This window comes from Amblyomma americanum, chromosome 3, assembly GCF_052857255.1.
Source record: "Amblyomma americanum isolate KBUSLIRL-KWMA chromosome 3, ASM5285725v1, whole genome shotgun sequence".
NCBI lineage: Eukaryota > Metazoa > Arthropoda > Arachnida > Ixodida > Ixodidae > Amblyomma > Amblyomma americanum.
In genome coordinates, this window is record NC_135499.1 from 168,734,548 (window position 1) to 168,755,070 (window position 20,523).

Consider the following 20,523-nt stretch of genomic DNA (forward strand, 5'->3'; position numbering starts at 1 on the left):
TTGTTCGGATCCACAAATAGTACGAGGCGGAAATTTAGGACGCTAATTATGTGGGAAAAAACCTCGTATGATACGCAGGTTTTTACGGTATATATTCCGGTAGTACTACCTTTTCTGTAGTTATCAATGTGTAATTCGTCTTGAAAATATTGAAAATAAATATATAACAAGCCGTGGCCCCTGAGCCATGAGCAAACTCCGGAGATTCTCCAACTACGCGCGCCCACCATTCTTTTCCCGCTGAACCGAGCACTGCCATTTTGGTCTTGTTTTCTTTGTGAATTCTTGCGCGCACTTTTCTTTGCTACCTGTGGCGGTGGTGGGGTGCTCGAGGCCTGGCAAGCTTTTGATTGGGGGCATCGCGACGGCTTTCAAGTTTTCCGCGTGTCAAATCCGAGGCTATGATTGGCCAAGCGCATGCTCCTCGAGAACGCAGGGGATTGGGCGGCTGCAATAGTCTGCTGCGCACGCTGGCGTAATGGTCTCCACCGGCTGCCCCACTGCGCGTCGTCTGCTCCAGCTTCTTGCTCTTTGTGCGGTGTGTTCGCCTTTTGCCATTTTTGCGGTCGCCGTCTTTATGGTCTCTCGCTGTGCCCTTATAACTGTTTTATGCAGCCTGTCGATCTTTGCGTGATCAGTCGGGATGCCTGAAATGAAATTCAAGCCGCAACACATGTTCGGTGCATGGAAGCGTTCTACGAGGTCTGTTTGCATGGCGAAGCGCGCACTCAAGGAATGCGTCACCGCTTCCAGCAGCGTGGGCTAGGCTGAGAAACGGAATGAGGTGAAAACAGAGGCGGCAAAGAAAAAGGGCACATAGACAGCTCCAACTGTACAGCAGGATCATTTTAGACCTCGAAATCTTGCAACTATCGAGGGCCATTTTCTTGGAATTATTTTTTTGCCTTGCATGGCTGCTTATCCCAGCATCATCTCATGAACCACTCATTGGATTTCCATGTTTTATTTTTATTTCTTTTTATCCTGTGTGGTAGATAAATTTCTGAGAGCAAGAAAAGTTAATTAATTGAAGACATTGTGTTTGGAATTTGTGATAATTAAAATTTGGTAATTAGTGAATGTCTAATTAGTAACTAAATACACTGCTGTGCTAAAAAAATTTTAGCAAGGAAATTTAGAAGGGTATTGTTGCCTGAGGTACCTATCCAGGAATTACTGTAATGAATTTCGCAGTGCCAGCTGATTCTGCAAATTCTCCAGCCCTCTCCCTAGGAACCCATGTAAACGTAGTTCTTAATTTCATCATCTTGAGAAACAAAGAAGTTGGTGTTCTCTCAATCTTTGAAAACCGTTTTCTCAGTCAATTTTTTGCCCGGTGTGGCAGCTCAGTCAAGCTGTATCTCGGGAACTGCTGATCAGAATTTCATGGGGTTTCTTTTATTCCATACCTGAATATTTCTGAGGGCAAGATCAGCTCGTTTTCTCAAAATATTGTATCTGGAATTTGTGATTAACCGTTAAAATTTGGTTAATGCAGGTCTAATTAGTAACACGGCTGTGCTAAAATTTTTCAGCAAGGAAATTTAGAAAAATGGCCTTGTCTTGTCCTGGGGTACCTATACAGGAATTACAGTACTGAATTTCAGTGCTTGCAAATTCTCCAGGCATGTCCCAAGCAATCCATGTAAATCACCTTGATATACTCCTAGGAGTAACTTGAGAACCGTTGGGCACAGCTCCACAAAACTTTGTAGTTCTTCGAATGTTTTTGCTACGAGCCTACCCTGGAAATTTCATTCAGATATCTGAAGAAATAAAAAAGTTGGTGCTCAAGGGTAGCCTCTCCCTTTCAACTCTGAAATTGTTTTTCATGAATTAGTTATTTTCTAAGATAATTTTAATTAGTCATTCATTGGTGCAAACTACTACTCAAGTAAAAATTAAGGGCTATTTAGTATGGTGAGTAAAGAGCGCAATGATCAAAGCTGTCTTTTTTTTTTCTTTTCATTTTACTCTAATTAGTAATTTTGCAGCACTTGGAATATCAACATTCGGGGTGTGAAAATAATGCATTGGTAAGCTTAGCAAAATTATAGATTTTTGAAGTGTGATTGATCAATTGTACTTTTATTATTGCATACCCTGTGCCTTCAGCTGCCCTTAGCAAACAATGACATCTCTATCTGTCGTAGATGTTGAGATATCGACGTACTAAGACAGCCAGGTGTCCAAAATTTTCATGCCATTAAATTGCCTTCTCCTGCATAAATTCAGCCCACACAATGATCTGAATTTAATATTACGATCAAAATACTGATTTCCTGAAGGAAAAAAATTGGTAGAGTTGGTGAATAATAGCTGTAGATTCCACAAATGGCCATTTTTTGATCTCAAAAAGACCAGTGTTAACTAGGTGCACTGGCATTTTTGGCAATTCCTTGCACTGTGCTATCACGCAAAACTTTGAATTTGACGAATTATTTTTCAGGTGAATGGCAAACAGGTAATCACTGGAGCAAGTTCTATGTTGGGCCTTTGTGCTGCTTTGTTGCCAGTGGGGCAAAATAGCATAGTTGTGCCCTTTGTGGTTGTCTTGAGAATTGTGCAACAGATTGAAAATGCAAGTTGGTTCTGATGCAAATCCATGGAGATAGCTGCTTCGGTTTCATAGTCCTGCAGGCCTGCTTTGTGCTAGCATTTTCATACTTGTTGGGTCCAGTGTCTGTTTGAAATGCTAGCAGAAGGTGTTCCGACACTGATGGCATCGCCATGGGCCAAATGCAACGTGCAGGTGGTCAAGCTACACACAAAGCTGGGCAAGCCCATTCCCTCGACAGAGCCGGTGGTGATCGCGGCCACTGGCACCACTACCACAACAAAGCCGGCCACAACGGCCACCACTACTACCACTGCGTCGTCACAAAGTACCACCGAAGGCGCGGCAAAGGTAGCCACTGAGTCTGAAAGCCCTCCTGTAGCTGAGGACACTTCAGCTGATGCCCTCAAGGATGACAAAGGCGCAGAGGTGAGCACTTAAATCTTTCCCTCCTGCTTTTGTTTGGCCCTTTTTCTAGTGGCTGCCTGGCTGGCCACCACAGCGTTGGCAGCTCCATTGTGATAGACTCAAAGGGGACTGAAATTTTTTTTGACATATGTGGAGCCTTTTTGGTGCTCTTGATGTTAGTGGGACCAAGGTTTAAGTTAGAAAATGGTAGTCCTCTGTAGTTTAAAGCCATGCGGCGAATGAAAAAGCTCTAGTAATCTCTTTTGTACCATAATAGTCCTCTGTAATTTTAAGCCATGCAGCGCGTGAGAAGATTTAGTAACCTGTCTTGTGTGCATTATGAATGTGCTTTATAAGCGCCTGCAAGGGCCGCACCCGTGTAGGACCGCACTTTCCATGACCCGCGCGGGAATAGCCTTCGAAATGCATGCGCCGTGTCCTCCGCAATCAGCTCCAGCTGCAAGCAATGGAGCGCTTGATCGTGGGGGCGACAATGTGCACAGGAGCTTCCAGGTACCACCCACGGATGGCGTCAGAGGCCCCAGCTCATCATCATCATCAACTTTTTTCCTCTGCCGCGAGCTCCCGCTATCCATATCGGCTTCAGTATCACCAGCTCCAGCCTTTTGCCACTTTTGCGGCTGTCAAAGGCACAGGAGTTGGGAAAGCAGTGTTGGCGGTAACGCGTTACAAGTAATGGCTTTACCGGTAACTCGTTAATTTTTTCAGTAACTTAGTAACGTACTCGTTACCATTTCGGAACGGTAACGGGTAACATACTTCCATTAACATTTTTCGGTGACGTGAGGTGTCACGTTACTAGTTACTTTTTATTCCAGTTGTCCCCCCCATCCTCTCCATTTTTTTTTAGAGAAAAAATGCGTAGAGCATTTAAAGTGATGTTGGAAATAAACAAAACGTACAAGTGCTCCAGATGACCCTTGTTGCGGCTCGTATGCATGCCAGAAAACACCTGCCCTTGACGACGCACCCCACTAAAAGGAAAAGAATACCCCTAAGGCACGAAGCTCGTGCACGAACACTCATTCACACACTTGCCTTCACCTACCTCCACTTCGCAAACCACTCATTCACACAACTCTCTAAAGAGTGGAAGCATTCGAGCAATTTGGAACATCACATTTTTCAGAATTACTGTACATTTGTTGAGAGTTCAGCAATGATTTCTTCGTGGATTTATAATTGATGATGAAGTGCCATTTTGTGTTTGAAATGTCACGTTCAGAAAATGGCTTCACCATTTGCTACAACCAGAGGATACAACTTTAAAAAACAGCAGTTTGTAACACCGGGCCGCCGTCCTCTGCATCCTGTATTACTCCGCTAGCCGAACCTAAATTGTTTGGCTATACAGTCGAGCCCGCTTATAACGAACATGAGCGTCACGCGGCATCCGTTCCGTTATATCCTGAAGTTTGTAGTAAGTGGACCACAGCTTTAAAGACAGTTGCTTGTCAAAACACAATTTTTTTTTTTTTTTTGCGAAAAAGTCTCTGATGGACATCTGTTTCTGCAGCGCAGATCCGATGAGGGAGATTTCCAGTTTATTTAAAGCAGAGGCGTGCTATCGCCGAGGCCCTTGGCATAGACAGGTTGTCTGAAGCTCTCTATGTAGCTCATTGCTACAGGCGTGCTTATGGGTGCTGGCTCCGAAGTTTCATCCTCATCTAATTCCTCCGCGTCACTCTCGTCCCACTCCCGCACTTCAGAAACGATGCCCTCGTCCGCGCACGGTTCCGCGGTGTCGGCATCGTCATCGACAGAAATAAAATCATTCCAACCATGACCCCCCATGTTGGAGTCGACGACGCGCTGCCACAAATCGCCGCCGGGCTGGTCATCTTCCGAAGCATAAGGCTGGTCATCAGACACTGTCAACGAAGCCGGCCTTGCGGAAGCATTTCCGCTCGCCAATGGCCGTCACCTCTTCCCAGGCCGCTTTCATCATCTCTACCGCTGAATACAATGGAAATGGGCACAATGTTCCCATCCGCCGTCCCGAGGCCCGAGATTTGAACGAAGTCAACGAAACGTCCGCACCGCAACAAGAGTGACAAAAGCGCGTGGCAGGGTGGACTTGCAACGTGCACAGGCGGCAATCAAGCTAAAGATATACAGATGCACAGCACCAGCAGAGAGACCAATGAGGGGCATCCGTGAGCGTCAGTGCAGCCACCTCTTGGCTCCCACGGCGGGCTTACTTCACGGAGCATGGCCTCCGAGATCAGCCCAGGCGGCGGCGCAGTTGATTGTGGAGGCCACGCACGGATTTGCAAGAGAGAGAGAGAAGGAAGCGGAGCTGCGAGGAGGGGCGGGAGTGCGATCTTGGAAGGCGCATCGGCAGGGAAAGAATAGCTCGCTTGAGAGCGGCACGAAACGGGGCGGGCAGATCGCCTGCGTTGAGGCTTGGGAAAACAAGTCATGCGCCGGGTGCACAACGGATCGGAGGCAGGTTATCTCGCATCGCGGCGGCGGGGTTATGCCGTCCATTCGCTCTAACCGATCAGCAGGGCTTAATGACGTTCGTTATACGTGTGATTTTGCGCCATTGAAACAATAATGTATATTTTGACGGTCGCGCAGGTCTCGTTTGTTATAAGCGAAAGTTCGTCTTAAGTGGGGCTGTTATATGTGGGCTCGACTCTATCACAGAATTTATGTATCAGAATTCTAAAGCTCATAATTATTTTCTTGTGATAAGCTTCTTCCTTAGGTAACGAGAAACGTTTAAGCAGCGGACTACTTTTTCGCCGTGGAGGAATTTTCTGTGTGTGGCGGCTAAATGTGGGCGGAGCTTCACTGCAGACTCAAGTTGTATCTGACTCCTTTAGGCCACTATAACATTGCTAAGCTCCTGCACATCTGTGAAAAGTATTGTCGTTAAATCAGGATTTTGGCTAAAATCGTTTTTTGGGGTAGAAGCTTTATGTGAAATATGAGCTTTATAAAATTGTTATCGTGAGTTCTTGCAGCGAAGACACACTGAGTAAAATTTATGGCCATGAAGTAATTGTAAAGTAACATGCGGTACTTTTTTTGTAGGTAGCGTAGGGTGGTAACATGTTGCTTTTTTTTTTTTAGCGTAACGAGTAGTGTATTTAGTTACCCTTTTTCTGTAACGTCTACACAGCTGGGAGTTTGCTCTCGGATAGGCAAGCGTGTGGCGGGCAGTAAATTTGACTTGGCCGAGAAGTGCGTCCTACAATAGCGCAACCAAAAGTATGCATTGAGGAACACAAGCTGCAAAAACCGTGCTTTCCGAGGCAAGTTGGAAAGTTTACCGAACTGGAAGAAGAGCTGTCCTGCTAAGTGATGGAAGTACGGAACAACAGCTATGCGTTGACAGCGGATATGCTGTGCAACTTCTTGTGGAATGGGCGTGCACCAGAGCACAGCAGCAGCTCGGGGTTCGGAATACTCCGCAAGTGACAATTGAACGTAGAATAAATGCCACTCATACTGTGATGGGTGTATCTTTACTTAAAAAACAATATTCGCACATTGCATGCATATGCCACACCTCGAAAATTGGTCCTCAAATCAGGGGAAAAAAGTGCGGCCCTTGCACGAGTTTATACGGTAATTTTTAGGGGTATGCAAATATTTCAACGTAATTGTTTGATATTTGGCTCATATTTGATTCAAGTAATTGATTTTTAGAAATTTCTTAATATTCGCCATCGATCGAATGCCGTGCTGACTTCCATAACTTCAGCTAGGCAGAACCAGAATATTTCGCCATATTATCCGAAGATAAGAGTTTAAAGTGTCCAGAAAATGGTATAAAGGCGCCCTGTTCGCTGCTGTAATCACATGGGCTAATCATGTTCGGATGCCAATAGGCTTGAACCTCATGCAAAATTCTGCAAGAAGGCTTTGCCTCGTACGACACTTGATGAGAACAAGACAGTCGATCACCTGCTTCCTACAATCGCAACATGAAAGCACACTCATTTTGCTTGTGTATTTGACCTTTTAACAATGTGTTGCTTACCTAATGCACATGCCTGTGATACTCGTTCTGTTGCCTTCATAACTTTGGTCAGCTGTGATACGCGGGGAAGCCCACTGCAGAGATTTTGCATGCGGCTCCCGAAGGGGTGAGCAGAGAGTAGGCCGGACACTCATGAGTGCACTCCTATCGCCTTACTGACACTCGCGTCAATCAGTGTGAGTTGATGTTAGTGCTAGTGCAGATGTGTATGAGTGAGTGGCATGTAGGTGCGACAGCGAAGTTGGCTGCATGTGTTTCGCGCTGACGGTATCCGCTTCAGTTTTTTCTTGTTGATAGGTGCCCTACAAAGAGAGTGTAAGCTAGGCTGCATGATCACATTGAAAATGACAGCGGCAGCGTCCACCGCTGTTTACACCGTGGTGCAGGGCAAGTGCGGGCGCAGTCGGAGGCGCTTGCTTTATCTCGTGGGTTCCTCCTCTTGTTCTTCACGACCATTGTTGCCCTGGAAGCATTGCTCTCACTTCTTGGCAGCACACGTAGAGTGGCTAGGGGAGTTCATTGCGGCGAATTCACCAATGGCTGTGTTGCACAGACTGCTATTCGTGACGTGAGGGGGTGCGGACGCGATGGAAGCGTCACTTTGGCTCTAAAGGACCGCAGCGGTGGCCAAGTGGTTGAGCATCCGCCTCGTATGCGGGAGGTGCGGGGTTCGATCCCCAGTGCCGCCGGGTACCCACCGGTGATACAATGGGTACAAGCTTCCCCCTGGTCTGGTGCTCGGCTTATTTAGGGTGAAGTGCTTGGGAAATGGGTCTTTCTTTGACCCCACCTTGAGAAAAAGAAAAATACCTTGTGACATGGCGCTCTTTGGCCATAGCTGCCCTTGCGCCATAAAAATCCATAATCATCAACTTTGGCTCTAATATGGTCGCTGGCCGATTTTTTTAGATCCTGCCTGGGATCCTGGGAAATGGTCCGAATAATCGAAACAGTCCAAAATTTTTTCAACTTGAAAAAATATTTCAGCGAGAAAACTTCTTAAAAATCACGAACTTCGCCCCTTGCAAGCAATACTATACTTTGGGACAGTTTTCTGTGCCTATGCAGTGGAAGCTACGAGGGCAAAGGCGTGAGGCTTCCAGAAGTGCACTCTTATCTCTCTCTCACGAGGGAGAGAGCGAGGCTGGCGGCGCGCTTGTAGCTTCGCCTGCGTAGCCACAGAAAGCTGTCTTCGAGTACAGTAGCCGACGGGTATTTCGGACATCGATGAGGCACCGTCAGTCACCCCATAAAAGCACATACATATTCGCCACGGATATTTCGAACATCAAAAAGTCCGAAAGCTCGATTTTTCGGACTAATTTCAGTCGCCTGCGGGCCAAAATCTGCTATTTTATCGGCTTTTCGTCGGTGCAAAAGGCGTCGTCTTGGATTGAGGTGGATTTACTCTGCAGTTGGATTGGCTTGACATAATTTCTGTACCTCATTTTTGCCAGTAGAGGTCCCTCCGTTCTTTGAGACTTCAAGGTGGCAGTCGGATTGTCATCGCTGTCAACTTGCTTTTGTCGCCAGTGATGTCGCGGACAGTTATCCCTTGTCTCATACGTTGAAAATTGAAAATTGGCTTTTGGGGAAAGGAAATTGCACAGTATCTGTCTCACATCTGGGCGAACACCTCAACCGGGCATTAAGAGAAGGGATAAAGGAGGGACTGAGAGAAGGAAGAAAGAGGTGCCGTAGTGCAGGGCTCTGGAATAATGTGGACCACCTGGGGATCTTTAACTTGCACTGACATCGCACAGCACACGGGTGCTTTAGCGTTTCGCCTCCATCGAAACGCTGCCGCCACGGTCGGGTTCGAACCCAGGCACTTTAACCGCTGAGCCACCGCGGCGGGTCTCATACGTTTGCCGTTTCGTCACTTGGGTTAAGGGGGGAGGCTCCTCTTAAAGAAAAAAATTTTGTTTCTGCACCAAATTTAATCAAATTGCACACCCATGACTAGTTTTTCATGCTGATTCCAAAAATGTCATTGGTTTCATGATAGGATCAGTAGTTATTGAGATACACTTAATTACACCCTTCTCACTAATAAGAACAATTAAGAGAAAAAACACATTAGAAAGTTTATAAATTGCACTTGGTTGGGTTCTAGAAACAGAAATGAATACAATGTTGGAAACAGTTTTTTAATTTTACTATCATAAGTAGTTTTTAAAGACATTGAAACTCAAGGTACAAATAGTGCCTAACTTGCAATCAGAAACTAGAGCAAATTAAAAAATTTCTGAACCTTAATTACAAATTCTACTCCCAACATTGTGTAGACTACACATATGGCTACTTGCTAAAAAAAGAATTATGGTTCTATCTGCCATAGCTGCTGAGATATGCTAGTTTGGGACATGCTACGAGTCCAAAATTTCCATTTTGAGAAAAACAGCAAAAACAAACGAAGTGGTGTTTATGGCAAAGTACTTCAAATTTATTTATATACTGGCATCAGCAGACACTTAATAACCTCCTGGAAGGTAGTCTGTCTGACCAGAGTTATTAAAATGGCGCTTTTTGAGTGAGCGCTGAAGATTTTCTCGTTCACCAAGCGCAAGCTGACGATGGAGAAGGTGTCGCCGGGTGGGGCAGTTGCGGCGTCTCCCATTGCACCGAAGAATGCTGCCTTTCGCTCTGTTGCTGCCGCTGATGCCATCTCATGAAGTTTCTCCTGGGCTTTTTTGTCCCTTTCTTCTATCTCGGAAGGTTGCGGCATTCTGGTATCGCGACGAACACGGCCGCTGCCCGATGAGGCTTCCGCGACCGGCGGCGCCGTTAGGCCTAGCTCGGTCGGCACCTCCCGATCCGCTGACGGAGGCATACCCACGGTGCCTGTGGTGTCCGCGGTGCTCGAGGTGACCGTGGCGCTCTTCTTGAGGTTGTTAATGAGCGAATTTTTCCTCTTTTTTTCATATCTGTGAGTCGTGCTGAACTTTGGCGCCGGCGTTGACATCGTCGCGAGATGCACCAGCGAACACACCTTGACAAAATGGCTACCGCTTGGGCTCAACAGACGCTTCCAGCAGACGACACGAGGCCCTTCAGCCAATCAGATAGCAGCTTTCAGTCACGTGCACCGACTAGCGAATAGCATCGCGCGTTGCGACTGCTTTTTGGCGGCATTTTCTCCCTCATCCAATAAGCATAAAGGAGCAGGAACTGCGCGAAATTTAAAACGAAAAGCAGCTCTTCCAAACGAGACCAAGATGGCCGCGATCGCTGCAGTGAAACGATAATAGCATGTCTCGGAAAAAGCCCCGTTATTGCGCGAAAATTTGCCAAGAGCGAGCTCGGATCGAAGTTTTGTACTCCTTTTACAGCCCAAATATTGGCTCTAGAGATTAGAAAATTCACAGGGTGGTAGAGAAACAGCTGCAGATTTCGAAAATTACATTTTTGAAAAATCGATTTTTTCGCAATTTTTTTCGCCTCTAAGAGCCGTCTCCCCCCTTAATCCGACCGCGTCGACCGAGTGGCGCTCGGTCTTCACGAAGTTACATTACATCCGTTCGCCGTTTTGTGATTGCATCCGGCGGTTCCACCGCTTTGAACGAAAAGTTCGTAGTCTTTGCGTGTGTTTGACGAGCGATGTGGTGCACACTCGGGTTGTGGACAACATGGTGCCGCTGGGTCCGTCAAAGAAGCGCGGGAAGTATTCAATTAAATGCCGTGACCTTGCTGTCTAGCGTTTGCAGTGAAAGCACAACTTTGGCACGAATACAGGCGTAAATCGCCGGCAGCAAGAGAAAAAATCAGTGACATTTTTAAGCCGATTTCATCTCAATAAAGTTAATTTTTTTTTGTACTGCAAGGATTTTTCGGGCTGTTCGATTATTCCGGCCATTTTTTGTGTCCCTTCGAGTCCGAAAAAATCGGTCGGCAACTGTATGTGGCTCATGCGTTCGTCTGCACCACCTCGCATCGCTATACCAGACGGTGCGACGCGGCAGCCGGTCATGCTGCTAACAAATGGGCAACAATGATTTCTAAGGCAGGGAGGTAACCCATGGGACGACGTAGGTGGACGTGAGCACCTCTGAATGCGCTCCTCTTCGTCCCCTCACCCACATAGCTTTACAGTACACTATAATCGCAGGTTGTGTCATCCAAGAAATGGCGGACGCTGCATCCGTCCAGTTTTCAGTGATTGCGCAGGCTGTGTAGGCCATCTTTGTGGCAACGAAGAGCGTGCCATTATCTCTAGTGGCAGCCATGAAGAACAAATAGCAAAGCCTATTCATGCCAGTCCGTCCGATTGACTTTGTTTAAATCTAAGATGGCACTTCTTACAGCGGCAGAGAACCGCTTGGTTGCGACAGTGGTGTCCGCTGTCATCTGCATTAAGCCGAAAAAAAACTAATTTTTGGTGTGAAAATGATCTCCGCAGTATTGCTGGCATCCGAAATATCCGTTGTAAAAATGTACACCTTCCTATGGGATGCATGACAGTTCCTCAGCGAGGTCTGAAAAATTGTGAAAGTCTGAGTTATTGGAGTGTGAAAAATCTGTCGGATTCTCCACAGTCTATCACTTACAACTGAAACATGAGAAATGATGAAGTTTGATTATTTAGGTCATACTTCTGCAGCAGTTATTTTTCTCGCTCTCGAGGTTTGGGGATGGACTGTTCGATTATTGGGACTATTTGTTGGGTCCCATGGAATATGACATTGGTCAGCAACTGTATTGTAAGGTTGTTTTCTCCTCAAATTTGTCATGGCTTCATTGAAATAAAATTTTAAGACCCTCTTTCTGATATTGTAATTTGGACTTAGGCATGTGTGCTGAGGGCGGTATGATGACTGCCGTGGTTGACTGTTTTGTAATGTGTCATTGCTTTTTTTTCCCCCTGTGTAAATGCAGCCTGTTGGTCAGGACTACATTGAGGAGATGCGCAATGATGAGGGCAAGGTGCTCAGCTTCCAGTGCAAGTTGTGCGAGTGCCGCTTCAATGACCCGAATGCTAAGGAGATGCACATGAAAGGTCGCCGCCACCGTCTCCAATACAAGGTTGGGTTTCTTTTTCTCCTCCTCCTCGGCATTGCTTTGCTGCCCACTTTTTTAATTGAGAAAGTAATTTTTTTGTATCCTGTGGCATATTCTTTGTGAAGCAAAAGCCAGTGGCCACTGCCATGGTTTGGAATGTAAAGCAACTTAGGAGCAGACACTGTATCGGGCAGTTAACATTTTTTTACCCCTTTTATATAGTCTACTGTCAAAAAGCATATAGTACGTTCATTTATTGCTGTCAGTGAAAAGAACATTGTATACAAAGGACTGGCTGTCCTTGAGGGTGGGTACCAGAACCTGCTGCTGTTTTCTACGTTGGTGCGACTGTGCAGCATTCAATAATGCTTGGTAATGGAAATGTTATTGTCTTATTCCATGCTCCAGGCAGCATTGATGAAGGGTGTAATTGCAGTATTTTCTCCAGTCATTGAAACAGTGCTTGCCAAAACTGAGTGAAGGTGATATTTTGTTGATGTTCTTAGGAATAGGTTGAGATTTTTTCTGACAGCAATGCTTCTTTGCAGAAAAAAGTGAACCCTGACCTTGTTGTGGACATAAAGCCTAGCCTGCGGCAGCGCAAGCTGCAAGAAGAGCGCCTCCGGCGACAACTGAAAGAGGACTTCTGGAAGCGCGAAGAAGATCGGTGGAGAGCTGAGATGAGGTTCGTTTCTGTGCTGAGCTGTCCCTTGAGTCAGTGTTGCTTAGCTTAGCTTGGTCATTGACCTATTTACAGCTTCTCATGGGTCCTGTACAAAACATCAGTGAGCAACGAGCGTATTGCTGAGGTCTCATGTGGTCTGTGACACTGCAGGCTGGGTACAGTAGCCTGGTCTTGAAGGTGCTACACTTTTTGGACAATCGCTTGTTCATTTGAATGTGTCAAAGCAGCATTTTGACGTACCATGAAAATACTTAGAGCTGTGTATGAGCTATTGCAGTCGGAAGCAGATTTTTTTTTTATCAAATATATTTGTAACTGCATATGGTCAGGACATGCATAGTTGTTAAATGCTGTGGTTAGTTCAGAAGGATGTTACTGATGCGAGGTCTAGCTTTCTGCAGCCTTTGAAAATGGGTGCCGGCAGTGTGATCACAAGTTTAAGTCCAACTGGTTGCCGTAACTGCTTTCACTGCTCTAGCCATTGAGCTCTAGGGATCAGATTTTTGTGATGAAGTCTGTGTGCGGGCCCTGCTCTTAACTCTGCTTTCTTGCTAACAGGAAGTCTTGCATGTTTTTGTAATTTTTCTAGGATGATGGAGGAAGAAGAACGACTCTACTGGGAGGAGCGGCGACGCTATGAGGATGAAATGGACCGGTGTCGCTTCTTTGGCCGAGGCCCGGGACCCATGGGGCCCATGCCGCCGTGGGGACCGCCCATGATGGGGCCCCCAGGACCCATGGTAGGGTGGCCCCGCCACTGTCCTTGCCCGCCCTTGCTGCCGCCACCACCAATAGGGTGGAGGCATCGCTCCCGAGGCGGCAGCAACCACAATGGCAGCACCCACGCACACCCGAGTCGGGTGGGGGCCCAGTCCGGGCAGGTACATGCAGCGCAAGACCAGGCTTGCCCCTTTCTCATGCCCTTAGAGGATGTGATTGGGGGTCAGTTGTCAATGGAGCCAGGCATGACCTTCCATGGCGGGGGACCACACTTACGAGATAGCATAGCACAGACGCTCAACCACAATGGCAGCACCCACGCACACCCGAGTCAGGTGGGGGCCCAGTCGGGGCAGGTACATGCAGCGCAAGACCAGGCTTGCCTCTTTCCCGTGCCCTTAGAGGATGTGATTGGGGGTCAGTTGTCAATGGAGCCAGGCATGACCTTCCATGGGGGGGGACCACACTTACGAGATAGCATAGCACAGACGCTCAACCACAATGGCAGCACCCACGCACACCCGAGTCAGGTGGGGGCCCAGTCGGGGCAGGTACATGCAGCGCAAGACCAGGCTTGCCTCTTTCCCGTGCCCTTAGAGGATGTGATTGGGGTTCAGTTGTTAATGGAGGCAGGCATGACCTTCCATGGGAGGGGACCACATTTACTAGATGGCATAGCACAGGGGCTCAACCACAATGGCAGCACCCACGCACACCCGAGTCGGGTTTGGGCCCAGTCCGGGCAGGTACATGCAGCGCAAGACCAGGCTTGCCTCTTTTTCATGCCCTTAGAGGATGTGATTAGGGGTCAGTTGTCAATGGAGCCAGGCATGACCTTCCATGGGGGGGGAACCACACTTACTAGATGGCATAGCACAGCTGCTCAACCTTGGAGTTGTGTGGGTGTGCAGAGGGGAGGAGGTGGCACATTAAGAGAGCTGCTTTTGTAGGAAGCCGCCACCCCTGCTGGTCAGGGTTTTACCACATTTTGTTACTGTTCTTTGCTGGCATAGGCAACTGTGATAGTACGTTCCTCTGGCACGATGCATGTGCTGCTTTGAACGGCACTTGTTGAAAATCTTGAAGCAGTGGGAGGCACGCTTGAGGACAAAAATATGTTGGGCAATTACTGCAGAAAATGGCGGTTCTGCACCTTATAAGGGAAGTAAGACTACATAACCTAGGAAAGTGCATAGTGTAAAATTCTGCCTGCAAAGAAAGGAGTTCTGGTACGGGGACCCCACGAGAGGTGCAAGAGCTTTAAGGGGGACCCTGGTCTTAAGACAGTTTTTTTTATTTACTGGTAGATTTTGATGAAAGCTGCAATCCTTGTGTACATTTTTGTGCTGATTTCAAATATGCACTTACTTTTTCTATAAGTCACCTGGTTCTGAAGATATTGAGCACCTCATGTTCTTTGTTTAGAGGTGACCTACGTATCAAACTGAAAGTGTTATACTGAAGATTTACGTATAAAAATAATCTACAACAGAGTGCAAGCAGAAGGAATGAATGTCCTGGACCAATTTTAAAGAGAGATAGCATGTCAAACATTTGGACAAAAAAAAAAAGGCCATCTGGGTACTCAAGAAAAAATGCAATTTTGAAAAATTGCATTTTTTAAAATTCGAACAAATTGAACAACATCAGTATTTTTCCACTCTGCGCGAGTTTATCTTTCTGAGGAAGAAAGAATTATTGTGATAGCATGAGTAGAACCAGTGATATCGCACCTCAAAAGCAGCAAGATTGTTGATTTTGTGGTTCTGAGAAAATGAAGAAAAACGTCTTAAAATGTTTTTATTCAAAGAAAAGTAATAAAAAAAACAGCCGAGAGCAATCGGTATGCTCCAGAAGCATAATCAGAATTCATTGAATCGTGCTTTCGTTGAACGCCCTTCAAACGTGAATTTTCATGTTTCTTGCTGGACATGCGGCTCTGACGAGTCTTTCTCCGTGACAGCAAATCCTACAAAAGGCAGTGTCTTTTAAGCCTTTAATAACAACTAAATATCTCCTGTGACCAAATAAGTGTATTTCAGCATTTAATATAGGTCTATAAAATATTTTTGTTTTTGCACAAAATCGAAAGCAGCGATTGTAGCACCACACAAGCTTGGCGTGAGACACGAGAACCATTTCAATGGCGATTGAGATTTGCCGTGTAGCAGCAACACAACACCTTCGAGTTCGATGGTGATTGAGAATTTCGAATGCTCTTGACTCGATGGTCATCGAAACTGGCCACGCGACAGGGGTATTAGTTTCACATTTTCCCAAGAAATAATAATAAAAGGTGGTTTTTTTTGCCAGCTCCTACGAGCGTCTCCTTCGATTATGTGGTGCAATTCTAACGCCGCCATTGGCTAAAAAGGCCATATTTGTGCCGCGAAGCTTACACACGCGCTTTTTTTTTTATTCTGTTTCGTGAGTCTGCCACGATCGTTCACAGTCAGTTCTACGAGTTTCAGTTTTGTGCATCATGGTTAGCCCCAAAAAGTGAAATGTTTACATTCAAAAGTTTTACACAAAGTTAAAATTTAAAAAAAAAAAAGAGGCCCAAGTAGACGCCGAGAACGTCTTGCGAGAAAGGCATCCCGGGGCTGGTTAGGCCTAACCACGGCAATGGCTCTAACGAGATCAAGTCTGCCTTGAACTTTGTCAATGCATCGAAAAAGATGTTTGGGGGCTCTTCAAAAACGAAAGATGTGACGGCTGTGCCAGTGCGGTAATGTGACATTGACGCACAAAGGACATTCGTCAAAGGTACGGCATGTCTTGTTGGCCACGAGTGCCAACTCTCCGTCTGGGGAGTTGCCCCAAAAGTGCAAGGGGCTTTTGTCGTTTCTCAAACTGCTGCTTCATTTGCTGCTGATGCAGCGAATGCTTGGAGTTCGTTCTTCATCATCATACACCTCGAGGTGTGCGGCAGCCGAGACGGCAGCGCGGTGTGAAGCAACGAGAGCAGAAGCGCACGTGGCAGCTTTGCAGCGATCAACTTGGTGGTTTTGTGTGATCATTGGCCTTCTTGACCGATGCACCAGAAGACTCCACGCAATTGCAAAGAAAGTTCACTCCGCTGCCAAGAACGCTGCCTCAAAAAATCTGAAGGAGGCCAGAGAGATGAGGCACAAGTCACTGGAGCGGACGCTGCTGTTATGCGTGACGGTACATGGCAGAAAAGAGGCCACAAAAGTCGTAATGATGTGGCTAGTGTTGTGTCCCTGGACAGCGGACTGTACCTAGATTTTGAGGCAGTATCGAACTGTTGCCTTGCATGGTCGTATTGAGCCGTGAAGGAGAGATTTGGCTCGTGTTCCACCGCCCCGTGTACGAGAAGAATGCATTCTTCTCATCACACGCAATGAAAAAAGAGGCAGCACTCCACATTAGGCAGAGAACATTGACCTATGAAACGCTACTGCGCTTCACAAAGGTTTTGGGCGATGATGGACTGCACCAATCGTGTTGCAAAGCACCTCGGGGGCAGCCCTTCACCAACTGAAGGCGCCTCTACCACGCAGAGAAAAGCTGGAAGACCCCACGATACAAAAGCTGCATACACACTACCAGATTGCAGTTGCTCATAACAGAGGTGATGTTCGTGCAGTGCACTACAGCATCTTGACGTCATACTTGCATTCTTGCTCTAGCGATGGCACAAGTAACAAGTTTTGTCCAGAGGGTGATACATAATGGCATAAAAGCAGGTGGGCTGAAGCTCTTGGACAGCCTCCACCAGACCACACACCCCCTCTTGACGAAGGCCCAAGGGAAGGCCCGGCTCCCCATATACAGCTCGGACCATTTATAACGTAACCGGTTATAATGCGGGACCGGATTATATGCGGCTTTTTGTGACAACCGCTTTGCTTCCCATAGAGTTCAATGTATTGGCATACCGCTTAATACGCGGCAGAGCGTAACCGGAGACCTCACATAGTGCGGTTTCTGGAAAGCCTGGCCGCCCACATACCGGCGCAGGTACTGGCGGGAGCGACGATCGCGCTTCCCAGATTGCGCAAGAAGGGTCAACAGGCGGGCCGGGGGAGCGTTGTCAGCGTAGTTCAAGGCAAGGCTGAAGGCAGGAGAGGATGAAAAAACAAGTCGCAAAGCAGGCGTTTTTCCTTTCACTCTCCGATGCGCCTCCGTTGGGCACACTGAATGGACAAGACCTGAAAGCACGTGGCGGCACGGCCTGACAGTAGCATGCTGGAGTGGCGGTGGCGAGCGCATAGCATGATGCTGCAAGCGCTGCCCGTACCACGCATGCTTGCGGCCGCATCTTGTCACGCCCATGAGCGAGATATGTGTCATCGTGTTTAGCAAAAAGTCGACAACGTAGGCAGCTCAGTTGACTACGTGAGCAAGGCTACAGCTTCTGCTGTCTTCAGTTCCGATAGCGCCTGCACTTCCGAAAACCAGGAAACGGCAAGCTCTCAGTACCAACCAGAGCATTATGAGGGACTTCGAGAGCGGTTTGAAAAAGGTTACGGTGGCAAAAAGTACGGTGTCGCCGACGCTACTATGTCCGCCATTTGGAAGAACAGCAACAAGTTGCGACAACAGCTGCTGGAAGACTCCGCGTCGCTTGCAAGGAGCAGATTCGTGCACCAAAGTACGAAGATGTTGCTGCTTTGTCTGAACGGTTTCGCGAGGTCCAGGACCGAGCGTTCCTATGAGTGGCTTGCTATTGCAAGCCAAGGCCAGGTGCCTTGCAAACACTTTGGGGCATGATGGTTTCAACCCACTGAACAGTTGGATTCAGCATTTCAAGGACCGGCACGAGGTAGGCCCGTCGCGTGTGAAGTAGCTGCCACAGATCACATTGTGGCAGTGGTGCACCGTCACGGTGAGCCTCTATGCGAGGATGAGCCTGACGAAATGAGTGAAAGTGCAGCAGAAGTTTCGTGCAAAGACGCACTCTCACTCGGCTGTTGCAACAAACTGTGCCTCTACTGCGCTCGGAAACCTCGGCAAGTTTTCAAGTGCTTCACTGTTTTTGAAGATGAAGTCATTATAGCAATGCAGTTCAATTGCAGCACCAGACTGAAATAACGTCTTTCTTTCACTATGAGGCTTCAACAAAAAGATCAAATAAACTTCTATGTTGCCAGTGATTGCAGTGTTGTGCGCTTGATGTGTTGTCAGGTGCTTTTTGAAAGGTAGGCTGGCCATTTCGAAAACGCAAATGCATGGAAAAGCTGTGTTTTGGTTACAGTGCAGTACCACTTATAATGCGCATTTTCCCGGCTCCCGCGGTATGCGTTACCAGCGGTCTATGCTGTATTCTGGCGACCAGCGCGAAATTCGACAAGGGACAAAAAGTGTTGTCTTTTCTTTCCGTCCCTTGTCGAATTTCGCGCTGGTCGTCAGAATGAACACCAACTCACCCAGTATATAGCGTGCTTTTAAGTGATTGTCATTGCATTACACGCATGTAAATTGCCACTATTTTATTTTTTAGGGTGTTAGAAATTGACCAGTGTGTTAGACAATGACATATTCTTTGTGAATGTTACGTCGAGCTTGTATCCTGGAGGTTCTTGGTACAGTAAAACCTTAATTCAGTGACTGGGACCGCAAAATATATTTAAATTAGCTGGGTTTTAGAATTGACTGACCGCAGGGAAAAAAGGGACCCAGGGGGAAAAATATTGTAGGAATGCGCTACCTTTACTAGACGAACTTTGCAATTACCTTATATTACTGTACAAAAGTTGACTGTGCAGCTCGTAGCCGTTGCTAGCCGAAAAAAAAAGTCTCCATACATCCCTGCCCCGCTCAACAAACGGTCCTGTTTTGGATTCCGGTGTGACACATGCCACCCTTGAGATTTATCGTAGGTTTGCTCTTGTGCCATCTACCGCTCATCTGAGGAAGCGACTGCCAGTGCGAACAAGCCGGGTAAACTGTGCACAATTCGAAGTTTCTTCAGATAAACCGATCTGCATGCGAATTAACGACTTTTGACACCTGGAGCTCCGTGCATCCTGCCGGGAACAGGCGCTGGCACGTGGCACGTACTACCCACTGCTCATTCAAAACTACCATGGGCCCCACAAATAGGTCTGTTCCTTATAGGTAGTCCCCCCCCCCCCCCCCCCCCACCAATTCTGATGGTCATTTTTCTGAAGAAACCAACTTATACGCTGTGGTACTCAAAGTAATCAGATGCCAGTACATTGACCACTGCGCAGCGCTCAAGGAAACTGCAAGCTGGCATTGCACATGGTGAACCCATTGAGGGCACGGGGCAAGAACGGTAGCATCATGAGACAAGGGCATGCATGCATTTTGGCGGTCCACAAGCCATGCCAGAAACAGCTTTGTGCTGGGAGTACCGGAGCTGGGAGATTTCGCATATTAAGCGTCGTCGTTGCTCTTCGGCGGCACCTCGCAGCTCCGAGCGGCCGTTGCTTTGCTAGTCTGCAATGAAATCCGGATCAGGCATTCCTGCGTAGCACCCCCGGATCTGCGAATTAACTTTGCTGGTGCAGGCTACCACTTCAGATATTCAGTCAAATTTGCATCAGAAATTACGGTATCGCAGAAATTCTACGAGTTAACCGGGATTTTGATTTATCGAGGTTTTACTGTATTGCTCGATCCCCTGTGAGTTTGATATATCCGGTATCAGCTGTATTCAGAAGCCGTCAATCTCTTTCGCCATGCCTTTACTTGGCACGGCGGATCCAAACTTTGTGGGGTTGTAGTATGCAGCTGTCTCCTGTAGGGTTGCTTAGTCGGTAGGCAGCCCCCTCCTGCACCCCATACATGCTCTTGCATTGACCCCATTGATGACAAAGATGGCTCTACTGCCACTGCAGCCTGTTTGACAGAGCCAGAAGATCATTTCTAGATCTGCCGGGTCAGATGCACACTTGCTGCGTGTGCTGGTGCAATGTCGAACTGACATTATGGCTATATGCAAACAGTTTGCTGTAGTTAGTCGGGGAATAGGGCATCACGTCACTTTGAAGTCATGGCTTTGAGAATGGCACCTGCTTCCAAGCTGCTGTTGAAGCAGTTGGGGGGCCTGGGGCAGTCCATTGGGGTGTTGCCAAATGATGTTCTTGATGGGCTATAGGCCATTTTGTATTTGTGTCGCTTAAAAAAAAAATGGAGTCATCCAAGAAG

General features: G+C 47.2%; 1 protein-coding gene across 5 annotated transcripts in view; it reads left to right on the forward strand.

Moving 5' to 3' along the window:
* The window catches only part of Zn72D (Zinc-finger protein 72D), a 46,715-nt gene that overhangs the window by 8,687 nt on the left and 17,505 nt on the right, over positions 1 to 20,523 (forward strand). For 3 of the 5 annotated variants that reach the window (XR_013313377.1, XM_077658695.1, XM_077658696.1), the window contains exons 4-7: positions 2,753 to 2,986; positions 11,856 to 12,002; positions 12,527 to 12,663; positions 13,253 to 13,403. Coding sequence is in view for 3 of the 5 variants with exons in the window: in XM_077658695.1 (XP_077514821.1) it covers positions 2,753 to 2,986; positions 11,856 to 12,002; positions 12,527 to 12,663; positions 13,253 to 13,403 (669 nt within the window). In the remaining 2 variants the exon portion in view is untranslated. Of the gene's footprint in view, positions 1 to 2,752; positions 2,987 to 11,855; positions 12,003 to 12,526; positions 12,664 to 13,252; positions 13,545 to 13,739; positions 15,926 to 20,523 lie in introns of those variants that run through there. The other 2 variants (XR_013313376.1, XM_077658697.1) reach the window with 2 other exon arrangements.